This window comes from Drosophila gunungcola (genome assembly GCF_025200985.1).
Source record: "Drosophila gunungcola strain Sukarami chromosome X unlocalized genomic scaffold, Dgunungcola_SK_2 000023F, whole genome shotgun sequence".
NCBI lineage: Eukaryota > Metazoa > Arthropoda > Insecta > Diptera > Drosophilidae > Drosophila > Drosophila gunungcola.
Genome location: NW_026453185.1, coordinates 578,411 through 599,979, shown reverse-complemented (window position 1 = coordinate 599,979; position 21,569 = coordinate 578,411). Strand labels below are relative to the sequence as shown.

The following is a 21,569-nucleotide window of genomic DNA, read 5'->3' as shown; positions in this document are numbered from 1 at the left end:
AGGGTCTCCCAACGATATGGCCACGCCAATGGATAACAGTTTTTCGAATATTTTCAGTTTAGCATTTAATGATTTATGTACCATCTGGGTTTTGTTTAGCGTTTAATATTTGCAACGTGTTCGAACGGATAATACAATTACAAGTTGTGTATAAAAGTTCGATGAGCAAAATTGACAAGGATTGTGTGGCAGTAAACAGTTTTTCTTGTTCTTCATTAGCTTACACTTCTTCGATATATGTATGTATGTATATATATTGAAACAATTGTATGCGGTGTTGCTTGAACTTCAGTGGGAATAAGTGCTTTTGGCGAGAAAATTTAAATACTGTAGTTCAGAAATTGCTTGTTTTCATCATTTTGATATATATTTGCAGGTTCCTTTTTTCCATTTAAACTTAACATACTTTTAATAAATGTTTATTTAACATTTTGCGCCAGAAACGGATTATTTTTGCTAAAATTCCAGCAACACCGATGTGTATGTGTGATGTTTTCTTTTAATTGTTGTTTGCTTGCTTCGCTTTTAATACAGTAATTACAGTGTAAAGTTGCTCTATAGGCTAAACTGGAAGGAATGATTGCGTTTAATTGTTGGACACAAAGTTGGAAACTTAATAAATAGGTGTGTTTAAAATTAGGCTTAGGGGGCGGGGCGGTCGATAAAATAGTTAACAATATAAATAAGGTTTAATAATTAACTAACAGATACGAGTACGAATGGGTTTTATTAAAAGAGAGAGCCTGGATTTGGGAAGTTTTTTGGGGAAGTGGTTAAGGAGGCTTGAGTTAACAGCCAAGACCAACAAAAACATTGCACACTTAGGATCTACACGTACACTAAACATAATTTTGGTAGTTTGGGCTTAAACTAGTTGCTCGTTTTGGTTGCCTAACATTAGTAAATACATACACACGCTTAAACGCTACGCTACTTAATGATTATGATGTCTGGTTTTAAATCAGGAATTCCACAGAAGAACGAATCCAAATTCGGAATGGAAATTGAAATTCAAATGAAACTACAAACGAATAAAAATGAGTTGGGGACTGGGGGACTGGTGGACTGGGGGGGACTTCCAACCGGAAATTAAAGCTTTGTATGTTTGACCGTATCCGTCCAGTAGTTTTGTATTGTCATCGCCTCCAGCGAATTGAGAAACGAGTCGTTGTCCAGGCTGTACATCTCATCCGAGTTGTCCTGCAAAATCAAGCGAGAAAACTACTGAGTGCATAGGAATTTCTAGAGCTGCAGGCAATTGGTCAACGAATCCTTACACTCACCCGCATGGTGCTGTCATCGATGTAGACACTCGAGTCCGGTTCACTGAGAGCCTGCGGCTTGTTCAGATACCGTCGACGGTACAGGACGATGCCGATGGTGCCCACTGTGCAGCAGACGCCGAAGACAGTGAAGCAAATCGCCGAAATGGCGCCCGCATCTAGGAAATACGTTCGCTGAAAAAATACAACAAAATTTCAAATCTTTAAAATTTTGTTTTTATTTCTTAAGCCATTGAATTAAAATTATTTTACCTAAAATTAAGGAATTTGGTTTTCTAAGTGTTGCTTAAGAATTAAAAAAAATACTTTTGATTTGATTGATAAATGGTGTAACTCGTTAATTTAGTTAATTATAGGTTTCACCCACCTGAATGGCCAGGGCCTCGGATGAGATGTTGCCCTCGTCGCCGACGGCTCCGTCATACAACCCGGATCCGGATGCGGCCCCGCCCCCCGACACGCTGGGCGCCGCGGAGGCGGACCTGGTCAGCAGACTCTTGGTGTCGCTGGAGAAGTTGATGTAGCGATTGATGTGCTTGTATTCCGCGGACAGGACCTTGGACTTGCGGGATCTATGCTCGCTTTCGGCCCGCCTTAGTTCGTCCTCCTTGTTGGCATTTTCCAGGGTGAACGGTGCCTTTTCGCCCTCGCCATTCCCATTGCCATTGCCATTGCCAGTGACCCCTGACCCCGCACCAGCATCCGGCAGGAGCTCATCGGACAGCCACTCAGTGTTGATCTTGGGCGTCGATGGAGTTGCCGCCGAACCCGCTGGCGTGGACGTCGAAGTGGATGCACTGGCTCTGGGCCCTGGTGGTTTCGCAGTGGTCGGCGTTGAGGCCACCGCTCTGGTGGTGGTGGACGTTGTTCTTGTGGCCGGACTACTGCTGCTGATTGCAACGGGTTTTGTGGTAGTGCTACTGCTGTTGCTGCTGCCATTTGTACTGATCGAAATAAAAAAGGGAAACAGTTTAAGCAAAAGTTCAATTATTTAAAGCACATATTTTTAAATTAAAACAATTTATTGCGTTTTCCGTTTCAACCCAAAACATTTTATCTGCTTAAAAGGTATAAAATTCATTTATTTCTGTTTAAAAGGTTGGTATTTTGACAGTCACATTATGACAATAAATAAAGGTTATCAAATAAATAGCTTTAAATATAAACTGATAAAAATGGGGAAAAAATTAAATGGTAAATGTAAATATATTGAAATTAAATCCCACATTTTATATTTCTCTTTATATTAAATGTAAAATCAGAGTATAAAGATATGAACTCTTGTGTAAAATTTAAAATGGGTGCTATTTCTTTAAAGTCCATTATATTTATGTTTAATATGGCTTAGATTTAATTAACATTTTCAGATGTTAATATCTATTAAACAAAATATTTAAAAAAACTAAAAAAAAACAAAGGATGAAAATCAAAGCGAACAATATTTAAGTTGAGTATGAAAACTTTGATTTAATACGCTTTTTTTATATGTAACATCAATATTTTATTGGTGAACATACCTAGTGCTACTGCTGAAATTCGTAAAGTTGTTGAGCTGCTCGGAGGTGAAGTCCGCCGATCGCTTGAACTCGAACTGAGCCAGCTCCTCGTTAGCTGCAGTTTCCTCGGTATCCGCAACCGCATCCGCATCTGCATCTAGATCTGGATCTGGATCTGCATCATCTTGATCCTGTTCCCGATCCTGATCCGGATTCTCTTCCTGCTCTTGATCGCGATCGTTGAGCGGCAGCTCATCCTGCTCCTCCTGCGGCTCCACCGCCTGGTCGACATCATCATCATGGACATCCAGCTCCTTCAGTTCGGAGACACCATAACTTGGGGTCACCACCGGACGGTTGGTGGTGGGTCGGTGGGTCAGGTCCATGATGTTGCTCTGGGTGGCGGGGCCACCCCACGTCTGGGTCACCGTCGTCTGGTAGAGCTTGGTGGTGCGAACGGGCTGCGGATGCGGATGCGGATGCGGACTGGAGGCCACCGATTCCGCCTCCTGGCTGGGATATGTGTGGACATGGCTGGACAGCAAGTTAACTGCGGAAAATTCAAAGAATTAAATGAAATACACAAAAGTCTGTACGAATTGGTAGATTGAACAATAAAAATAATTGGCTGAAAATTCAAAATGTAAATAGACGTAAAATTTCCACTCTTAAAATAAATATCTTTACAAATTTATAAAACTTTGAGAAGATTTTCATAAAATTTCGTTGATAAGTACCAAACATGGGACTAAAAATAGTAGTATTATCTGAATTATTTTTAAAATTAAAAATGCTTTTCTTAAAAAGTTATTTTCGAAATGTAGATATATAAAATTTAATGTAAAATTGAATATGAGTCTCAGTTAGTTTAAAGTATTACCTTTAAGAAAATATAAAAAATATGTTAAAGTCGCTTTTAAAATATTTATTATTCACTAGCCTTGGTCTTTTAAAAAAGTTCAAAAAGTGATTTTATTTTGGCCGCAACTCAAAATATTATTACTATTTTAGGACTTACCACTCAGGATCAGGGTTATCCAGAACCAGTGTGACCACCAGTAGAAAGTCATGATGTGTCCCGTTCTGTGATCTTGTGACGACTGCTCCCAAACGCTGGAAGAGATGGGGAGAAAGAGTGGGTGAGGATGAGTCAGTGGTTGGGGGAAACAATTGGCATTAAGTGTGCGGAGCTCACTCTCGATGAAGTCATCGAAATCGCGTTTTCGAAATACGCTTAACATTCTGAGAAACGAGTTTAGTCGCCTGTCCTCGGAGGAGTTGCCATTTTGGGGCATTTCTGGGTGCCCCACTCTCATCCCGCCTACACAGAAAAAACGCGAAATCCCTTGAGACTGTTTAAATAATTATGGTTTTTGATATTATTCAAGCGTACTTTTATATTTTATATAAATATAAAATATTGAACATTATATTAAATTAACCATTTGTTTTCAATATGGATTTTGATAATTTTGTATTGATAAAATCGTTTTTTTTTTTCTCTGTAGCCACCCACCGAAGGTCGACGACTTGTGTCATATACAAATGCCTTCTTCAGTCGCATCTTCGAATGAGTATTTTCAGCCGGCCCATCCCTTTTTTTTGTTAATACCATTTCGAGTTTTCTGCCCACGCGAAAAACAAAAAGATGTAACTGTCTTAAATGGCTCTGACTGTATGGGCCACCACTTCGACCCCCTCGTGCTTGCTCTTAATTGTTTTGCCGCTTTGTTCTGGCCAACTGGCAATACAAATAAAGCCAACAAGCAGCCGTTTAATGGGGTAGACGCTGCGCTACTCAGCCAGTACATAAGTAACAGCAGAAACTTAAAGAAATCAATTGTTTTAGCTTCTTTAAGATGTTTAGTTGGCTTCAATTTGTCAGCTTTAGAAATATAGAAATGGATGTTGTACAAGTTTTAAAATTACACATTTTTATATACATTACATTTAAACCTAAACTTATTTATAACATTTTTAACCGTTGCATAAATTTTATTTTTAGAAATAATAAATGTAAATGCTTTGCATCATTTCTTTGTTGTCGAACATTCCCTATAAATACCAGGTACTTGACAAAGGAAAAAATTAGCATTCCAATTTTGGGCGGCTGTGAAAATACAAATTTAGTGGTAGCTAGCTAAGTTTCTTGTTTTTGTTTTTGTTTTTTCGTATACACAAACTTTTGGCAATTCCGAGAGCCAAGAACCACAATTTGAAGCCCGGCCTAATTCACATTTGTGCGACGCGCACATTTGCTTGTGCTCAAAACGAGCCGAGAATTTTGTGATACGTATTTTACCCATTTATTTGGGTTATTTTACCCATTTATTTGGGTTAATTGTCTTGCTTGACGTTGTGTTCTCCGACCGATAAGATAGACGTAGGAAATACATATCTATAGATGTGCCGACTGATGAAAAGTGCACCTCGAACATTACGCATACGCCACTTGGCACACAACACCGTTGACATGACGGCATCAGGCGTTAAAGGTCACCAGTGCCATGTGGCCGCCTGCTTTATGTTTTGATGCTCCATGGTAATTCGAGGGCCCATAAAACAAAAACAGCAATTGTTTAAAGCCCGCGGGCTTTATTGTAAACAAAGCCAGGCGGCAAATAGCGAAGTTCTGCGAACCATAACGATTGACATCCATACGAGACTGGGCTTCAAGTCCAAGCCTCGAGCGAAATGGTATGCTAATCTCATCAGCAGCGTTAAACAATTTGCCCACCAGCCGGAGGAAAACACAGATCTACAGATTAAAACAATAGTTTCAAACAAGCAAAAAAAAATACTTTCAATACTTTATGTTTACTTATCTACTGATTATAGAAATTCATAAAAAGCTAAATATTCTGATTCAGTTTTAAGTCGATTTTTAAAATATACTTTTTTCATCAGTTTCTTATATTATTTAAATTTTAAAAATATTCAAAACCAATATTTAACCATTGAGATGAACAAAATCAAAATAAATTATTAACAAATTGATCAGTTTTTAAATTTAGCCAACAATAAAAAATGTTTTTTATTATTCGAAAAGAACAATTATAAGTTAGTAATAAGACTTAAAAATTGTTAGATTCGTAGCTGCAATGCCATTTAATGCCATATTATTTTGAACAGTGCTGTATAGCCGTATATCTGCCATCTGTGAGCCGCATTTTCGAATTGAACTCAAGGCTCTAGGCCCTGAGCCCTATATGCAGACCATTTCATAATACCACAGAGGCAAAGCCAGCAAATAAAACGGAGGAGAAAAAACCAAACCAAATGCACTTTCTTATGCCCGCAAAACTGGAGCAAGTGCCTCCACATTGCAATTAAGCCCTGGCACAAAGAAAACACCCAAGGAAATACATAGATGCCTGGCCGATCCATCAGATACTCTTTTTTTCACAGATACAATTTTGTTTGAATTTACTCACACATTTATCCTTTTCGATTTGTTATCAAGATCTAACGAGAGCCATTATTTATCCACTTTTTTATGTTCTCATATTTAAAACGGATTAACTGGCCTGACTAGCGCCCTGAATAGTCGTGATTAATAACAACCGGTTCGCAAAGCTATAAACCAGTACGATATTATTAGCATGACAATTAAAATTATAATCGTTTTAAATATGATGGGGTGGGGCAATACACTGTTATTTAAGAAATCAATGCAAGTGGTTTCATTTGAATATGGCGAACAATAAGTTGTATCAAATATTTATAAAAATAAGTACTCATAATAAAATAAACAAGTTTAAAAACTTATTAAAATGGGTCCACTGATTCAAGCTGAAATTATGAATGATTAATACATATTTAGTTATGAATGATAAGATTAAAATACGATTTTTTATTATATATTGAATTTTGACAAATCGCACAACAAAACGCTTATACCCAGTTGGAAAAACAACCACCTTAAAGGGGGAGAACACAACGAAAATTAAAGAAAATAAAAACAAGGCAACCTTCAAGTGCAGGCGACAACGGCGAAATTGAAAAGGCAAAGTGCAATAATTATATTCAAAGGGGCGGTGGGCGTCACTGGAAAAGTGGGTGGGAAAGTTGACGCTCACTTTCTATTCACGGCACGCAATTGCTGGAGCTGGAATCCCCTTCAACGATTATTACTTCAGAGCTCAGAGATCAACAATTTAACTTCTAAGTTTCAATTGATAACAAGCAAAGAAAAATAGTCGTAAATAATTTCAGCTCTAGCCAAAAAAACACAAAAAAATAGTTTATATTTATAAACAGGCATGCGAATTAATACTGGCAAATTAAAATTTTGTTAAAATGGATTTCGTGGGACGTAAATTGCATTTAATGTGAGAACTAGACTTTATAATTTCCTAGTCAATTGCGGAAAACCCTTATAAAAATGCAAATATTAAAAAAAAACAAAGGTTTGAGAAACATTAGTATGCATATAATTGGTTTTCGAATAAATAGAAGAGACCTCAGGTGATCTCATCAATATTTGTTTGAGTGCCATTCATTTTTACGCAATAAATACATTTATTGAATTTAGCAAAGTCCCGCCACAACGGCAAGTAATTGTTACTTTTGGCACAGTCGAAACCCATTTTGCTGGTTGTGCCTGCCATTTTCCCGCATTTCACTTATTTTCACCGAGTGTAAGGGCTTTCATTGTCTCAGTCTACTCACTTATCTAACAAATAAGTTCATTTTCGGTATGCAAATCGAAAGTGAAGGCTCCCCCACTTTGCAGAACAAAGTGAAATTTCATTTCCATGCTCTCAGCATACGACACACAAAAATGCCTCTGGATCGGGGTCACCACCAAGTAACGTGCGTGTCACAACTGCAAAACAATTGCTACCGTGGGTATCAATTAATGGGTGTTCATTAAAAGCAAATGGTTATGCTCAAACTCAGATGCTTTAAATACATTATTAAGGCATTATTGTAAATTTATACAATGCAAATGCAGATTTACTATATTTAAAATTGATCACAAATATAATATTTACTAAGTCGTACTAAAAACGAGGTATTAATCAGAAAATCAATCTATTATCTTAGTCAATAATAGATAATCATAAGACATTCGATATATGTTCATTACAGTATTACACTTAATTAAATAATTTGATGACAGGCTCAAATTACTTACATAAATGCTTGCGTTCAGTGACCAGATAGCTTTCTTTAATAATTCCAATGATTCCAATCGGTAATGCACTAAATTCCATTAATCATGCGATAGCTTAGGTGGTTCTCTTGATTTATTATAAGCATTTTCACAGGCGTTATCGAATATTGTTGATTAGATAAGCCCAGCTGATGTGATGATTAAATCCAAAAAAAAATTGTGTTCTAAAATTATATTTTAACATCGCAGTTATTTACACCAACTAGTAAATGTCAAAACATAATTTTATGCTTGACAAAACATTATTTTGCACTTTAGGGCAACTCATCTAATTTGATTTCCGCTCAGAGACTTGGTCGCAAAAAAAAAAAACCCTTTTGTTGGCATTGGTTTGGTAATATTAGAAAACGAAACTGTCTGCCAAACAATTGACGCTGACAAGTTGATTTTTTCCTTCATTCCGTTTGTGGGTAAGCTGCTCATTTTTTCCTTCTTTTTTTTCGCACATTTTTCACTTTCTTCTGCGCTTTGAGTTCGGATGAAAAGTGAAATTTTATGGCTTTTCTATATATTATTAACACAACATTTTGTATTTTCATTCTAACTGAGAGCTTTGACTGGTTCAAGTTTGTTTACTATTTAGAATTGATATACTAGACAAACCTATTTTAAAATATTTTTGCTTTATATTTTTACTCATATAACTAAGGCAATAAATAACTGTTCAAGTAGGCTATGCTGCTAAATGAATTCCTAAGCTATAGTAAAACGAATACTATTTATATCGTTTTTAATCAATCAACCGAAAAACGCCTCTCAGCGAGTTAAAAATTGGTGACGATTTTTGCAGTTTACTAGATTGTAAAGTTATACAACAGAAATTTTCTATGTCGTCGTTTTAAAATCGTTAAGCGTGTTTTTTTTGCCTTTTCACATTCTTCCTCTCAGCATCGTCACTACGAGTTTAAATATTAAAAAAAAAACACTTATTTAACATAATGATACATTTACTTAAACATTGGTAAAAATATAGAGATACAGTAACTATTTTTTTTATTTGTTACATCATCAAACTTCTCAAAATTCGTTTCGTTTCGTTTCGTGATATGGACGGGTGATAAAATATAAATGGTTTGCGTATGCAACACAGCATTCCCGATACTCCGTCCGGTTTTCACTGCATGCTACCGCGGCTCGAACGGCTGGATTAGCTGTAGTCTGGCATAAGGTACGGATTGTAGTCCGGCCAATACTGGGGGTACGACTGCTGTGGCATCTGTTGCTGCTGATACTGCTGCTGCTGTTGCTGCTGTTGCTGCTGTTGCTGCTGTTGCTGCTGTTGCTGCTGTTGCTGCTGTTGCTGCTGATACTGCTGCTGCTGCTGCTGCTGCTGCATCATTATTGGATAGCCCGGCAGTGGAGTACCCAAATCCGTTGACATGCCCACCACCTGCATCATCGGTTGTGGTTGAGGCTGCACTTGGGCGTAGACTTGTGGATAGGCCTGTGGATAGGCTTGGGGATAGACTTGGGCATAGGGATAGAGATTGAGATTGAGATTGAGGTTGGGATCATAGCCGTGTGCCGGCTGCGTTGGGTAGCCATTGAAGTGCTGGCTGGGCACAGGATAGGCGGCTGCGGCCGGCTGATAGACCGTCGGGGGATTGGCCATGGTCGCCGCCGGTGGATTCCAGAGCTCCCTGCGCAACTCCTGAACAATGTCCATCAAAGCAGTCTCCAGCGGAACGTCCCGCCGCGCGATGGCCGCCTGGAGGCTCTGCTGCTGCTCCGGAGTCAACATGAGGGTGGGCGACTCAGTGGCGCTAAATTGAGGGGCCCCACCATCGAGCGGCTCCTGCATCGAGTAGTTCGTGAAGGTCAAGCTCTGGAAGTTCATGTTCAGGGTGGCGGGGTCCAAAGGCGGCACTTCGTAGCTGCCCAGGGGCACCACCTCCATGGTGGTCGGCATTTCCGGCCCATTGGTGCCCATGGTCTCCGGTGTTATGGTCTCCGTGGTCGATGGATCAAAATAGCCATTATTATCTGGCTGCTGCTGATCCTGCTGCTGCTGAGGATAATGATCTGCATCATCGGAACAGGAGTCGGTGTCGTCCTCAAGTCGCCAGTCCTGGTCCACTGGAAGATGGCCAGATGCATCCTGACTGGTTGCTGGACCATCATAAGGTGGAGCTTGCTGCTGCTCCGGGTAATATTCGGCTGGACCTGAATGCTCCAGCTGATGCTCCTGCTGAAGCGGCTGCTCAGTGAAGACCTCCTGCTGCTGCTCCTCTGCCTTCTGCACAGGCAACTCTAGGCTGTTCTGCTGCTCCTGTTGTCCGGTTGTTTCAGGAATCGAAGGAGGAGGAGGACTCACAGTTGGGGACTGCTTCTTGGGCGTCGAAACTTTATTCTCCTTCCTCGGCGGCACTATCTGCACTATCCTCGGTGGCTGTAGTATTGGCATCGGCTTTTCCAATTTCTGATTCTGCGATTTAATCAGGAGCTTGCGCTGCGCTTGCGACATTCTGGGGAATTTTCGATTTGGCATCTTGGTTGGAATTTACTTTTTGTAACGTTATTATGTGTGTGTGATCCTGATCAGACGGTTTGCCAAAATGATTTAACGAAAAAAAGGAAACCTAATGACAGTTGACATTTTGAAAAATGATACTGCCTACTAGGTTGGAAAAAATGAGGCAAAACTTTTGTCAACACTGCTACATACTCCAATTTCACCTTTTGCAGAATATTTTTCTTTTCACTTAAAGCCGCTGAACACACACATTTATATAAAAAATATTAAAATGTCATTAATTGATTTCACTGGTTTAACGAAATTTTTTTATTTACGCATAACTAATTGACAACACTTAGTTTATAACGATATATAACACAGAAGTTAATGGTTCAATTATTTTAATAATTAAAAGGTTCTATATTGAGGCCAAATAATTTTGTCAACATTATTCGGAATACAAATTGAGTTGAAATTCTTAATTTCAGTACAAAAAACCATTAAAAAAGATAACCGAAACATTTTTGATCACTTTGATTTCCCCATCATCAGCCAACCGATCTAATGGACTCGATCTGCTGTGAATATATCATCGTTTTACGCAATTTCCCCTAAGATATTATCCACCCTCACCAAAAAAAAAAACAATATATACCCATAGCAACAATGGCGAATGCCAAGATGCGATTTCCATGAGCCCTAAAAGACCAAGTTGCGTTTTCAGTTCGCTCCGCTTTTCGTCTTTCGGTTTGATTTTCCTATTGTTATGATGGAAGCTGCAATTGCAACTGCCGACTGGCAACCGGATATGGTCACAAAAATCTGAAATCTCATTCCCATTCCCATCTGTGACTCTCTGCATATGATTTTCAGATTGTTTGTTTTCATTTCCCCCTCGGAACTTACAGTTGTGGTCGGTTCCTACTTTGATTTCCTCACTGCGGCTTCAATTTTCCTCAGTTTCCTTCCCTCGTCAATATTCGGTTTGGCTTACTTCTTGTTTCAGGTGCAACTGCAAGGTAAATAAATTAAATTATAAATAATTATATATAATGTTGTGGGTAAACAAGGAACCCTATAGACGACTATTAGATAATTGGTATCAACATTTTTTAAACTAATTTGCAAATATTCCTCCAAAAAAGCGTCATCTGTTGTCCAAAACATAAATGACTGTTTGCAGTCAATACAAATTAATTAGCACACAAATATGTATGTATAAATACCCAATTAAAATATATATTTAATTTTATAACGATTTTCTATAATACTTAGTCGGTTTTAGAAAATTGCTAAAACTCTGTTAAAATCTAGTTCCACAATGTTGACCTCAAGGACAGCATCTAGATTCCGCCCAAGTGTTCCTCGGATCTCGGATCTCGGATCTCGCAGATCTTTGGTCTGATTTGGATTTGGATGCCCCGCTGACTTGGACACACTCAGTTGCGCTCCACTGCGGATCCGGCTGGCTGGAACCACCGATCTCCGCCAGATATCGCCACTATAGCTGTAATGCGACTCTGTTTCAGCCTCTGACTGCCTTTTTTGGCTAATCAAAGCAAAGAGACTTGCCTTGGCTTCGGCTAATTACAATTATAACCCAGTGGGCTGACTCAGAGATTATGTTTTGCTATTATTTTAAGATTTTACGATGCTTATGCAATGCGAGGCAATTAATTGCGATAAGAACGTGCTCGAGTGTAACGTAAACTGCTACTTGGGTTGGGTTCACGTTCGGGTTCGGGTTCGGGTTCAGAACACCGCCAAATGACGTGTTTGGAAACAGTTGGGGGAACAATATTAGTCGATTTTTTAAATAATATATTGCATTTCGTTTTGTTTTGACATTTTACAGATCTCGAAAGATTATATTTATTGCCACAGTGGAAATACTAAAACAATCTTTAATTATTTCAAACCTAAGTATTGTTAAGTTAGTTTATTTTCTTGAGCTTACATGCATAACTTTTTTTGTTTATGAATTCTTTCGAACTTTTACAATACTTTTTAAAGTTTTGTAAGCTAATGAGCTATTATGTTGCCCAAAACTGTGTGCTTTTTTCTGAAGGGCGCACCCATATGACGCGTTCATATTTCTTTGGCTCTGGCTGAGAAAGTGACAAACCAATTCCGTTGACCATGTTTGGACTGGCGCTTCTTTTTCTGTTTTGGTTTCGGCTTCTAGGTTTGTTTGCTGTCTGTATTTCTGTTTCTGTTTCTGTTTGTGTCTCTGATTCTGATTCGTTTTCCATTTCTAAGGGACGTGGTCGGCATGGCCAAGTGGTTTTTGGTGGGGTGGTGCTATTCTATTGGGGTCAGCGGTTCGTTGTGGGTGCGATTAGGTGACACCGATTCCCGGTGGTTGATAAGGTGGCCAAAGAGACTGGGACAAGTCAAATTCAATCGAATTGATTGAGCTTAACTACGCACCCAGCTATTTCTATTGACCTCAAAAGGAAAAACCACCAGGAATTAGCCCGGTTTCATTGCTATCTTTGTCTTTAATAATTCACTCATTGAACTGGGTTGATAAACGCTAATTGTACCCCCAACTGAATAAACAATAACTGACCTTATTCACTGACCGATATGATTTCATTCATGCCAACTTATCATAGTTCTTTCATGTGTTGGTAATTTTATTTATTTATTTAGTGTTGGGAAATATTTACGAGCTCTTTAGCTATTTATTTACAAGTTCCTAAAGGCGTTGGTAGTTATTTTTTTTTTTTTTGTATTGTATTCAGTTGGGAAATGTTTACGGAATTTCGTTAAGCTCATTCATTCATTCATTTTTTTGTGATTAACAGTTTTAGACCGACCCGTCGACGATTTGCAAAATAAATTTACAAAATCCGACAAATAAAGACATTTAAAGAGCTCTTCATCTTTTACATTTTGAGTTTTTCTTGCACTTTTCCTATTTTTCAGTTTGTCATCTTGCGAATGATGATGGTCAAAACATCGCTGCCAGCGTTCGTTCAACTCGTTTTGGATTTGCAAATCTGGCTAAGCTGGCACGCCACATCCGAGCCACCGCATAGATATATACATAGGTATGTGTATATGTATTTATATATATTTTGTTAACCATAATGATATGCCAATTCCGATGTTTCACATGCGTCTGGCCCAAGCTAACTATGTGCAAATGATCGGGCGCGCAAAAGCGAAGAAACTATTTGCCAAATTTATAATAACCATAATTAAGTGCTTAGAGCCAGGCAGGAAATTGCATAATTGTGGTTTGGCCACCACCACCATCACTCCCCCTTCTTCTCCATCAACTCGTCCTCATTATGCAAATGCCTGTGTCTCGCCGTGTTCTATTCGCGTATAAATCACGTATACTATATAACACGTAAAAAGTGGCAACAAAAGACTTTGACTTTGACGTCAGCAGACCCAGCCCCCAAAACACCTCGCCCTTCTCTTCTCCACAGAACACCCCATCTCTTACTGTGTTCTACGTTGAAGCCTCTTCGGACGTGTACTGATATCAAGAATATCGCTTAAATCTAGAAAAAATCACGTAACCCCACTTAAATACTGAAAATTGCATGCTTATATATTTTTCTTTAATTGTAAAAAACACCATAATTAAACTGAATAAAACGCAAGCAGATATGGTTGCAAAATATTTAATTTTAATTTATTAAAGACAAAAGAATATCGCTTTAATCTAGAAAAAAAAACACGTAACTAAAAAATAATAATATTGTTTAAACTATATCAAATACTTAAACAGAAGTGTTTTCTGTTACAAAATATTAAATTTTTAAATCGTATTAGCCAAAACAAATAAAAAATATTCTCGAAATAATTCTCATTAAACATTTATCTTACACAACTCCCAACCGAAATTCATGCCCATTCTAGGCTTAAATATATTTTGCAGTGTAAAGTTCTCAAGGTGACTATTTGTGCGTTGGGAAAACTTTCATTTTGACTAATGCTAATGACTTTCGGGGGGCTGCAAGAGGTCTTGGCATTGAAATCTGGTTATTGATGATTGCACGCGAGCCTCACATGTGGAAAGATACATATATCCATCTACATAAATATTAATAACGAAACCGAACCAAAGCGATCCGAAAACATTGCATCTCCATTTACCATTCAAATGGGCTTGGGGAAAACCTTTCCACTCGCTACCGTTTCAGACAATAGGTATATACATATATATACCCGATTCCCCGCGGTGAAGCCCACTTTTACTTTCGGCTAATTGCACTACTTGGCCAGCAGGCGGCGCCACTTTCCCAAAACGGCAGCCAAAACAAAAAAAAATAAAAAAAAAAAAACTAAACAACAATATAATATGGATCGGATCTCTTAAAAAGCCATTTCCTTTTGTGTGAAAAATGTAACCAAGTTAAGGGCGAAAGAAAGGTTAACAAAAAGACTTTGGCAAATTGATTGGACGAGGTGACATAATGGCGATGGCTCGATGGCTCCTTGTAATTAATTACAATTAATTGTGCTTAATCAATTTGCCATCTCATGTCTATCATGAAGTCATAATGCGTTACATGATTTTAAATATAGATAATTGGAGGAAGAGGAGAGACGGTACAACACAGAGTCCGCTCATTAGAGGAAAGATACCTCAGTTCCTGTTTTTTCTACGTCTTTTACTCTCATAAACAGCTCCAGGTGTTTCCGATGCGGATATGAAGAGGGGAATGACTGCTACTAAAGGGTACAGGAAATATAATATAGCTCGTTAGTATCTGCAGAAAATGTATGTATGTATGAGTTTCCCATTAAAAATTAATCCACCTATTCTTTATATTTAACATAGCAAAAAACGATTCTGTTTTATCTATATACTTATGGTTTTGGTACACAAAAAAAAAAACAACAAAAAATACCAATAGTTATACTCGATATAAAGAAATTGCTAAACGAATTTAATTAAATTTTATCAATGTAGTAGTCAGCCCGAAGATGACACATTTTCAAGTATTTCCGTTTTTAAAGAACTTACGTATAAGCTTGTTTTGTATTCCAAGCCGTTTCAATAGTGACTCACTAAATAAATAAACAAAAACCCATTAAAAAGAAAACATTAAAAAGGACAGTTGAAGGTGAAAATAATTCTGCAATCCACTCGTATTAAAATTACATCAGCAAGGCGACAAAGAAAACGACCTTTTTAATTATTGCTGAACTACAGGGTATCACACACACGCCTTTGTGACTTGGCATATTTATCAAGGATTTAATTCTGTCTCTTAATAAATAGAAGACACAAATCTACGAAGAGAAATTGAGAAATCCAGTGACATTTAGGAAAGAAAAGTCGCTGGAGCGACAATTTATTCGTTCCGCTCATGGCTACATTTTAATAGGAGAAAATGTTGAGGTGTTGGATGACTCGAAACACTTTGCATAACATAAACCTAAAAGTAAACAAATTTAATTTTCCATATTGATTACATTTATTTTTAATGCAATTCAAGTAAAATGATATGTTTCCATTGGTATTTAAGCTCTGCAATGTTTTCTAAATTAAATATACGTTTTTCCAGATTGATTGCGGACAACACACGTGCCACACATTTTTTCGAATTTTCTTTCATTTTTTTTTTTTTGGCTGAGCTTCAGGCCTTTTTGAGGGGAAATTTATGGCACAACATCAAAGAGCTGCAAGAAAAACGAAATTAAAACATCCCAGGGGGGTCTTAACGACTTGATTAAAGCCGGTGAAAATCCGAAATTGAAAATCTCTTATGCAACATTCATCGAAGGCAAAAGTTAAGGCTCCGACGAGACCTTTTCCGCATTTATTTGCAGAGCGGAAAAATCGCCTTTGTTGGACTAGAAATTAGTGGGCGGGTGTGTGGAAGGGTCAAATTGTCATAGAAATGCTAAATAAAAAGAGAGGGGACCTCTCGCTGCGCTAAACATCCGCTGCACAACGGGTCGTATGAGTAACGTCAATTGAATTGACAGTTTAACAACGAATTACACAACATCCAAGGGGGCTTTCCGGGGGCTATGGGATGTACGGGGGACAGACAATAGCTTAGAGGCCTCATTAAATGCTTAGAGTGGAAAACGTATGTGAGCTAATTATTTCTTGCTACACAGAGACACAAAATATGTTTTTTTAATAATTACTAAAATATTTGAGTGGGTTTTTTAAAGCAGTCACACCATATGGTGATTTTCTCTCTAGATTCTTTTCTTTTTATTTACTTTTTATCAAATGGAAATTAAATGAGAATTTCAATCATCGTGCAAAATAATATAAGCTAAGATGAAAGTATTTCTCAAAACCAACACTTAAGTTTAGGATTCCTAAAACGGTTTTAAAATTGCATTTATTAATTGAATTGAACCCTATTTTGTGCTGTGTACTTTTTCTCGCACTTTTATTGTTGCATTTTTGCATGAGAACGGTACATTCGATTAGGCTTTGTAACCCAAAACGGTGCTTCACTGTACCGCCCCGGATTGCAAGGGTGGTGACATCACAGTTGAATAGCATGCACCATATACATAGTATAGGTATTATACCCACCCACTTGTTTCGCACTTAAATTGCCATCATCGACGGCTCGCGACTGTTTAATAAATTAAAGCGCGATTTGCATAAATTTGTAATCGAATCGAGGTGACAAAGCGTGTAATTTATGCCGCACAATCGATAACAGAAGACCGCTGGTGAAGACACCAAAACCCATTGTTGTCTCCGGCCACAAAAGGCAGGGAAAAAAATAATAATGATAATAATAAAGCCCAATAAAAAAATGCAAAATATATGAATATAGCAACGACAATTAAATTGTTTAACTGCAACTGCAACGGCATTTGCATTTGCATCTGCATCTCAAGGCACTCGCGTTCCCATAATGATGTTTATAATTTTTTTGGCATCCGAAAGACAAGTCATCTGCGATCGCCATCGTCATCGTTGCACGAAAGCCAGACAAAAAATCGTCATTGACATTGTCTCCCCACAAAAAGGGTCGAAAGCAATTTGGTCAAAAGAGACAGGTAGTAGGCCCTCCAAACAGTCTATATATATCTGCCATTCGCTATTTTGCAACTGCCGTTTTAACGTTCTAATAATTAGTAAAACAAAGATTCTGCGGATGACCTTTGTATCTATACATAGGCTCATAAAAGTGCTGCCCTTTAATAATATTTAAATTAATTTACTACTCAGTGAATTAGTTATAATCAACCATTACATACAGAAAAAAGCTACCTAAAGTACGTTACTTTAACTGTATTATAAAAAATAAGTTCAACTCAATATTTATTTATAAGCACATTCTTCTCATTGCTGAAATAATATATTTTTAGTCAAAAAAAAAATATATTTTTACTTACTATACTTATTATCCACCATAAAAAAAGAGTAATTTGATACTCGAAATTTGCAGATAGGCAGATTACAAAATTTTCAATAACATATTAATTGTCTTAAAGATTTGAAAACGCCAAATTCCGATAATGGGAATTTATACAAATTGATTTTGGCCATTTGGCACGTGCATTTGTGTGCTGTTATTGCTGACACAATTTTCGAATTGGCTAAACATTTTCTCATGCTCCATCTCTATTCAGCCTATTGTGCGTTCAATAAACTAAACTATTGCTATTGTGTGGCTGCATTTGCAATCCGTTGAATATATAATACAAATAAGTTGTTTGTATTATCACTCTGTTTTTGAGGCGAGATTGGTTTTGTTGCGTGGCAGTCATCCATTTTGCGATGGCATTTGGGTCAGCGGGTGAACAGGCAACCTTGAATCGATCCTAGAGAACCGGGAAGGTCAAAAGGCCCACGATCTTCAAGAAGATGCCAAGTTCAAAGTCGAGCCAACAAGGAAGTGTGAAGTAAACCGTACAAATATACCACTAAACAAATAGTATACAAAAAAAACTCAAACTCCAAGAGAGGTAAATATCGGGCGCAGCTGTTGAAGTCTTGAAATTCGAAACTCAAAGTGAAGCTTCCATTCTCGCCGCCGGCAAAAATCACTTGCCTCATTGATCACTCAATGTTCAATCATCTTTCTGATCATTGTTTCTGGCCATTAATTTCAGTTAGCCCTCGTTCCCCCCTCGTCTGGCATTGGCCTAAATTTGAATACGATTTTGGTGTTTAACTATTAAGTTACAAATCGCCTGTGTCAGGGCCTAGAATCAAAGGGTGATACATCTGGTTAAAATGGGGAAACCCAAAGTCAGATTCGATGATTTCCATTGCAGAAACGGAGGCGGGACAATGTAATACACTGTCCGGGCTTGAATATTAAATTTTTTAATAGTTTATAAAAACCAATTACGGGCGCCGCTCATTAAACGCACATATGAGGAAGTTGCAGCCACTGGCACGCTTCCACCAACCATATAAGTGAATGGGGGGATTATCCCCCCCCCCCCCCCCACATCTTTCACCCCTTTCTCTTCCGCTTTTCTCAAGCCCCCAAAGTTACAAAGAAAACGCTATTAAGAACGCTTTGTTTAAGCTTTTCGGCTAAGAGATACCCCCTAGTTTTAAATAAATAATGGCTTTATAACTTTTAAGCAGTAGAAATGCTTTCTTAACGGGCATTTGGAAATGATGGGCTATGCCAACAAATAAAATTATTTTTATAAAACTTTGTGTTTACAGTAACTTCCATCCCAAATTTGATGTCGATAGCTGGAACAGATCCTGAGATCTAGGGGCTTGAACTTTTCGTCTAGTGGTCGTATAGTGTTCTCTGCTGGCCAACACACCTCTGATCTCGCCGTTTACAGGTCATCAACACAGCCACAGTGGATGTGGCCGCAAGATCCGCAGCTGATTCAGAGTCTGTTGATTCTACTTACTTAACGTATGGCCTCTATGCCCGGCCAGTCATAAACTGGTTTAACGACTTAAAGTTCTACACACAAGCGGGCTGAAAGAGCGGTAGAGGGGGTGCGAGCGGTGGGGAAAGAGGGGGGAAAGAGAGGGGCATAGATATAGTCAGGTAGGCACTATAAAGTCCAGCGAGACAACAAAAATGTTAATCAGCCAATTGAGGCTGCACTTGGACTTGACAGGCCAACTGCACTTGATACCTAATAAATATGGCAACAGTATTGTATGGAAGTTGGGTGAGTCATTCAACTACGGGAATCTTCGCACCCTCTTCCGATTAGATAAAGCCACAACTGATAAAAAGAAATGTATATATATATAACAAAAACGTATATATATATAGACAAATAAAAAGAGGCACACAAAAGACAAAGATGGCAGAGATGGGAGGGGGGAAGTGGCAGTGGCAGTGGCAGTGGCAGTGGCAGTATCAGAATCAGTGCATGGCAGCTGGCAAAGTGTAAATGATTTAATATACAGCCAGCAATTGCAATCCAGTTAAGAAAGGCATTAAAAAAACAGTAAGCTGCTCGCTAACTGTAAAGAAAATAAAAACAAAACGCCGAGCGGAGAGATAAAATCGCCATTACTATTTATATGGGGTCTTGCGATTATTGTTTCGAGGCTTTACCTATGGGGCTAACTCATTTTATTATAGACAACTTAACACAAAATGGGTGGCCGTAAATAGAGAGCACGATTACAGGGTATATTAAATTGTCAATAAAATAAGAAATAATTGGGAAAACAGTTGATTTGGTTCCTTCGAACACTTCTTATCACTTAACAATTTAACTTTAGTAACATTCAATAATGTTTTACACTTGGTTTTGAACCATTTCAGTACTAGCAATCAAAAAATGTCGCTATTAGTCATACTGGTGGGAATTTCGTTAAAAGGGAAAAAAACAATGAGATAATTTGGACGATGAATGAACAACATTTGGAGATGTCTTCTGTATTTCCTCCATAATTTGTTATCAACATATTTATATATAAAAATTTGATTAACGATTGAAATGCATACTTTAAAATTAATAAAGTCCGAAAAAATAGGAACTACAATTAACGAAATATGCAGTAATGGCAAAGAACACATTTCATCAAAGAAGGACTTAAAAAAATAGGTATAGGTATTTTATAAATAAATAAATATAGAACTAGTTTAGCTTGGTTCATTTGAATTAAGAAATGTTTGCAAGTTAAATGGCTAAGAAGTTAAAAAAAAAACTAATTAATCAAAATAAGTTTAAGACTCGAAAACGAAAAAAAAAAACCAAAATCAATTAGGTACTTATATTTAAAAACGGCAATTAACTTGGCCATTTGAAACGGTAAATGTTTGCAAAGCGAATGGTTAATGCAGGAGCAATTTACAGAGGGGGTAATCGACTTATTACCGCTAGCCGTGCTTCACTGTATTTTTCGTTTGTTTTGGGCTTCTAATTGGCAATTGGCAATTGGCAACTCGGGCTTTTTGGCCATGCTCGACTAACTAAGTGAGTCTCGTTTAACGGTCTTTTATTTATTTATTGCAGCTGCTCACTGAGAGATGCAAACAATTGCAAAAGTGCACACACACACACACACACACACACACACGCATACATACACTTGCATGGATAAAAAGGACCTGCACATTTTGTTGTTTTGACTTTTGTTTTGTTCTATTGATTTTTAGCCAAGAAAAAGGGACAGGTTCAAAGCACACACACACACCAACAACCGCACACCCGCACGCAGGAAAACACACCCTTGCTGTGCATGTGTATCCCTTAACTACCAAGAAAACAAAAACCAAAATAAAATTGCAAAAATCAGCTAATTAACTAAACAAGTTATTATTTTTGTATCCAACTCACTTCTGGGATTAGATTAGTATTCTTCTTTTTTCCTTTTGGTAACTAAAGCGCGCGCGCCGCACGTTGTTACCAACAATAACAACAAAAACAACACTGGAACAACAACAACAACAAAGTTAGCCGCACGCCAAACACACACAACACATACACGCAAAAAAAAAGAAGATCGCGCGTGCAAAGAAATCCGCTTTTCTGCTTGAAATCTTAAAATTGACGAACGTTATGTTTGCAACCGTCGGCGGGCCGTTCAAGTGTGACCAAAAAATGCCACAACAATTTGGACGATTTTTAAATATACCAAAAAACTACCATACAGAAAATCCAGCAGAAAAGCTTGCAGACCAGAGTTGCCAGGTGTCGAGTTTCGCATGAAAAATTAGTTCTGACATTAAAACTCTACCTAATTCATAGAATACTGTTCGTCG

The 21,569-nt window shown here is 37.8% G+C and overlaps 2 protein-coding genes across 6 annotated transcripts; both read right to left on the bottom strand.

Moving 5' to 3' along the window:
• Nucleotides 1-377: 377 nt before the first annotated feature.
• Nucleotides 378-21,395, bottom strand: LOC128260470 (uncharacterized protein DDB_G0271670). 5 transcript variants are annotated; one of them, XM_052993515.1, is made up of 7 exons: nucleotides 21,145-21,395; nucleotides 11,320-11,425; nucleotides 3,798-3,892; nucleotides 2,801-3,329; nucleotides 1,651-2,227; nucleotides 1,278-1,457; nucleotides 378-1,200 (listed from the first exon to the last, which is right to left on the bottom strand). In XM_052993515.1, exons 3-7 carry the CDS (start codon nucleotides 3,847-3,849, stop codon nucleotides 1,090-1,092), a joined length of 1,449 nt encoding a protein of 482 aa, XP_052849475.1. In that variant the 5' UTR covers nucleotides 3,850-3,892; nucleotides 11,320-11,425; nucleotides 21,145-21,395; the 3' UTR covers nucleotides 378-1,089. The 5 variants fall into 5 exon arrangements, with proteins under 5 accessions (XP_052849475.1, XP_052849471.1, XP_052849476.1 ...); XM_052993511.1 differs by having other exon boundaries at nucleotides 378-1,221; nucleotides 1,284-1,457; XM_052993516.1 differs by having other exon boundaries at nucleotides 1,284-1,457.
• On the bottom strand, nucleotides 8,841-10,467 carry LOC128260473 (uncharacterized). The gene has a single exon (XM_052993520.1). The coding sequence runs from the start codon at nucleotides 10,444-10,446 to the stop codon at nucleotides 9,106-9,108; it is 1,341 nt and encodes a 446-aa protein (XP_052849480.1). The 5' UTR covers nucleotides 10,447-10,467; the 3' UTR covers nucleotides 8,841-9,105.
• Nucleotides 21,396-21,569: the final 174 nt, after the last annotated feature.

What these genes read in the sequence shown, in the direction of transcription:
- LOC128260470 (XM_052993511.1), bottom strand. Translation starts at nt 3,849, where the DNA reads ATGACTTTCTACTGGTGGTCACACTGGTTCTGGATAACCCTGATCCTG. An exon ending in AATTTCAGCAGTAGCACTAG is followed by an intron (nt 2,228 to 2,800) that starts GTATGTTCACCA and finishes TATTTCGATCAG; the next exon opens with TACAAATGGCAGCAGCAACA. An exon ending in CCGAGGCCCTGGCCATTCAG is followed by an intron (nt 1,458 to 1,650) that starts GTGGGTGAAACC and finishes GTATTTTTTCAG; the next exon opens with CGAACGTATTTCCTAGATGC.
- LOC128260473 (XM_052993520.1), bottom strand. Translation starts at nt 10,446, where the DNA reads ATGCCAAATCGAAAATTCCCCAGAATGTCGCAAGCGCAGCGCAAGCTC.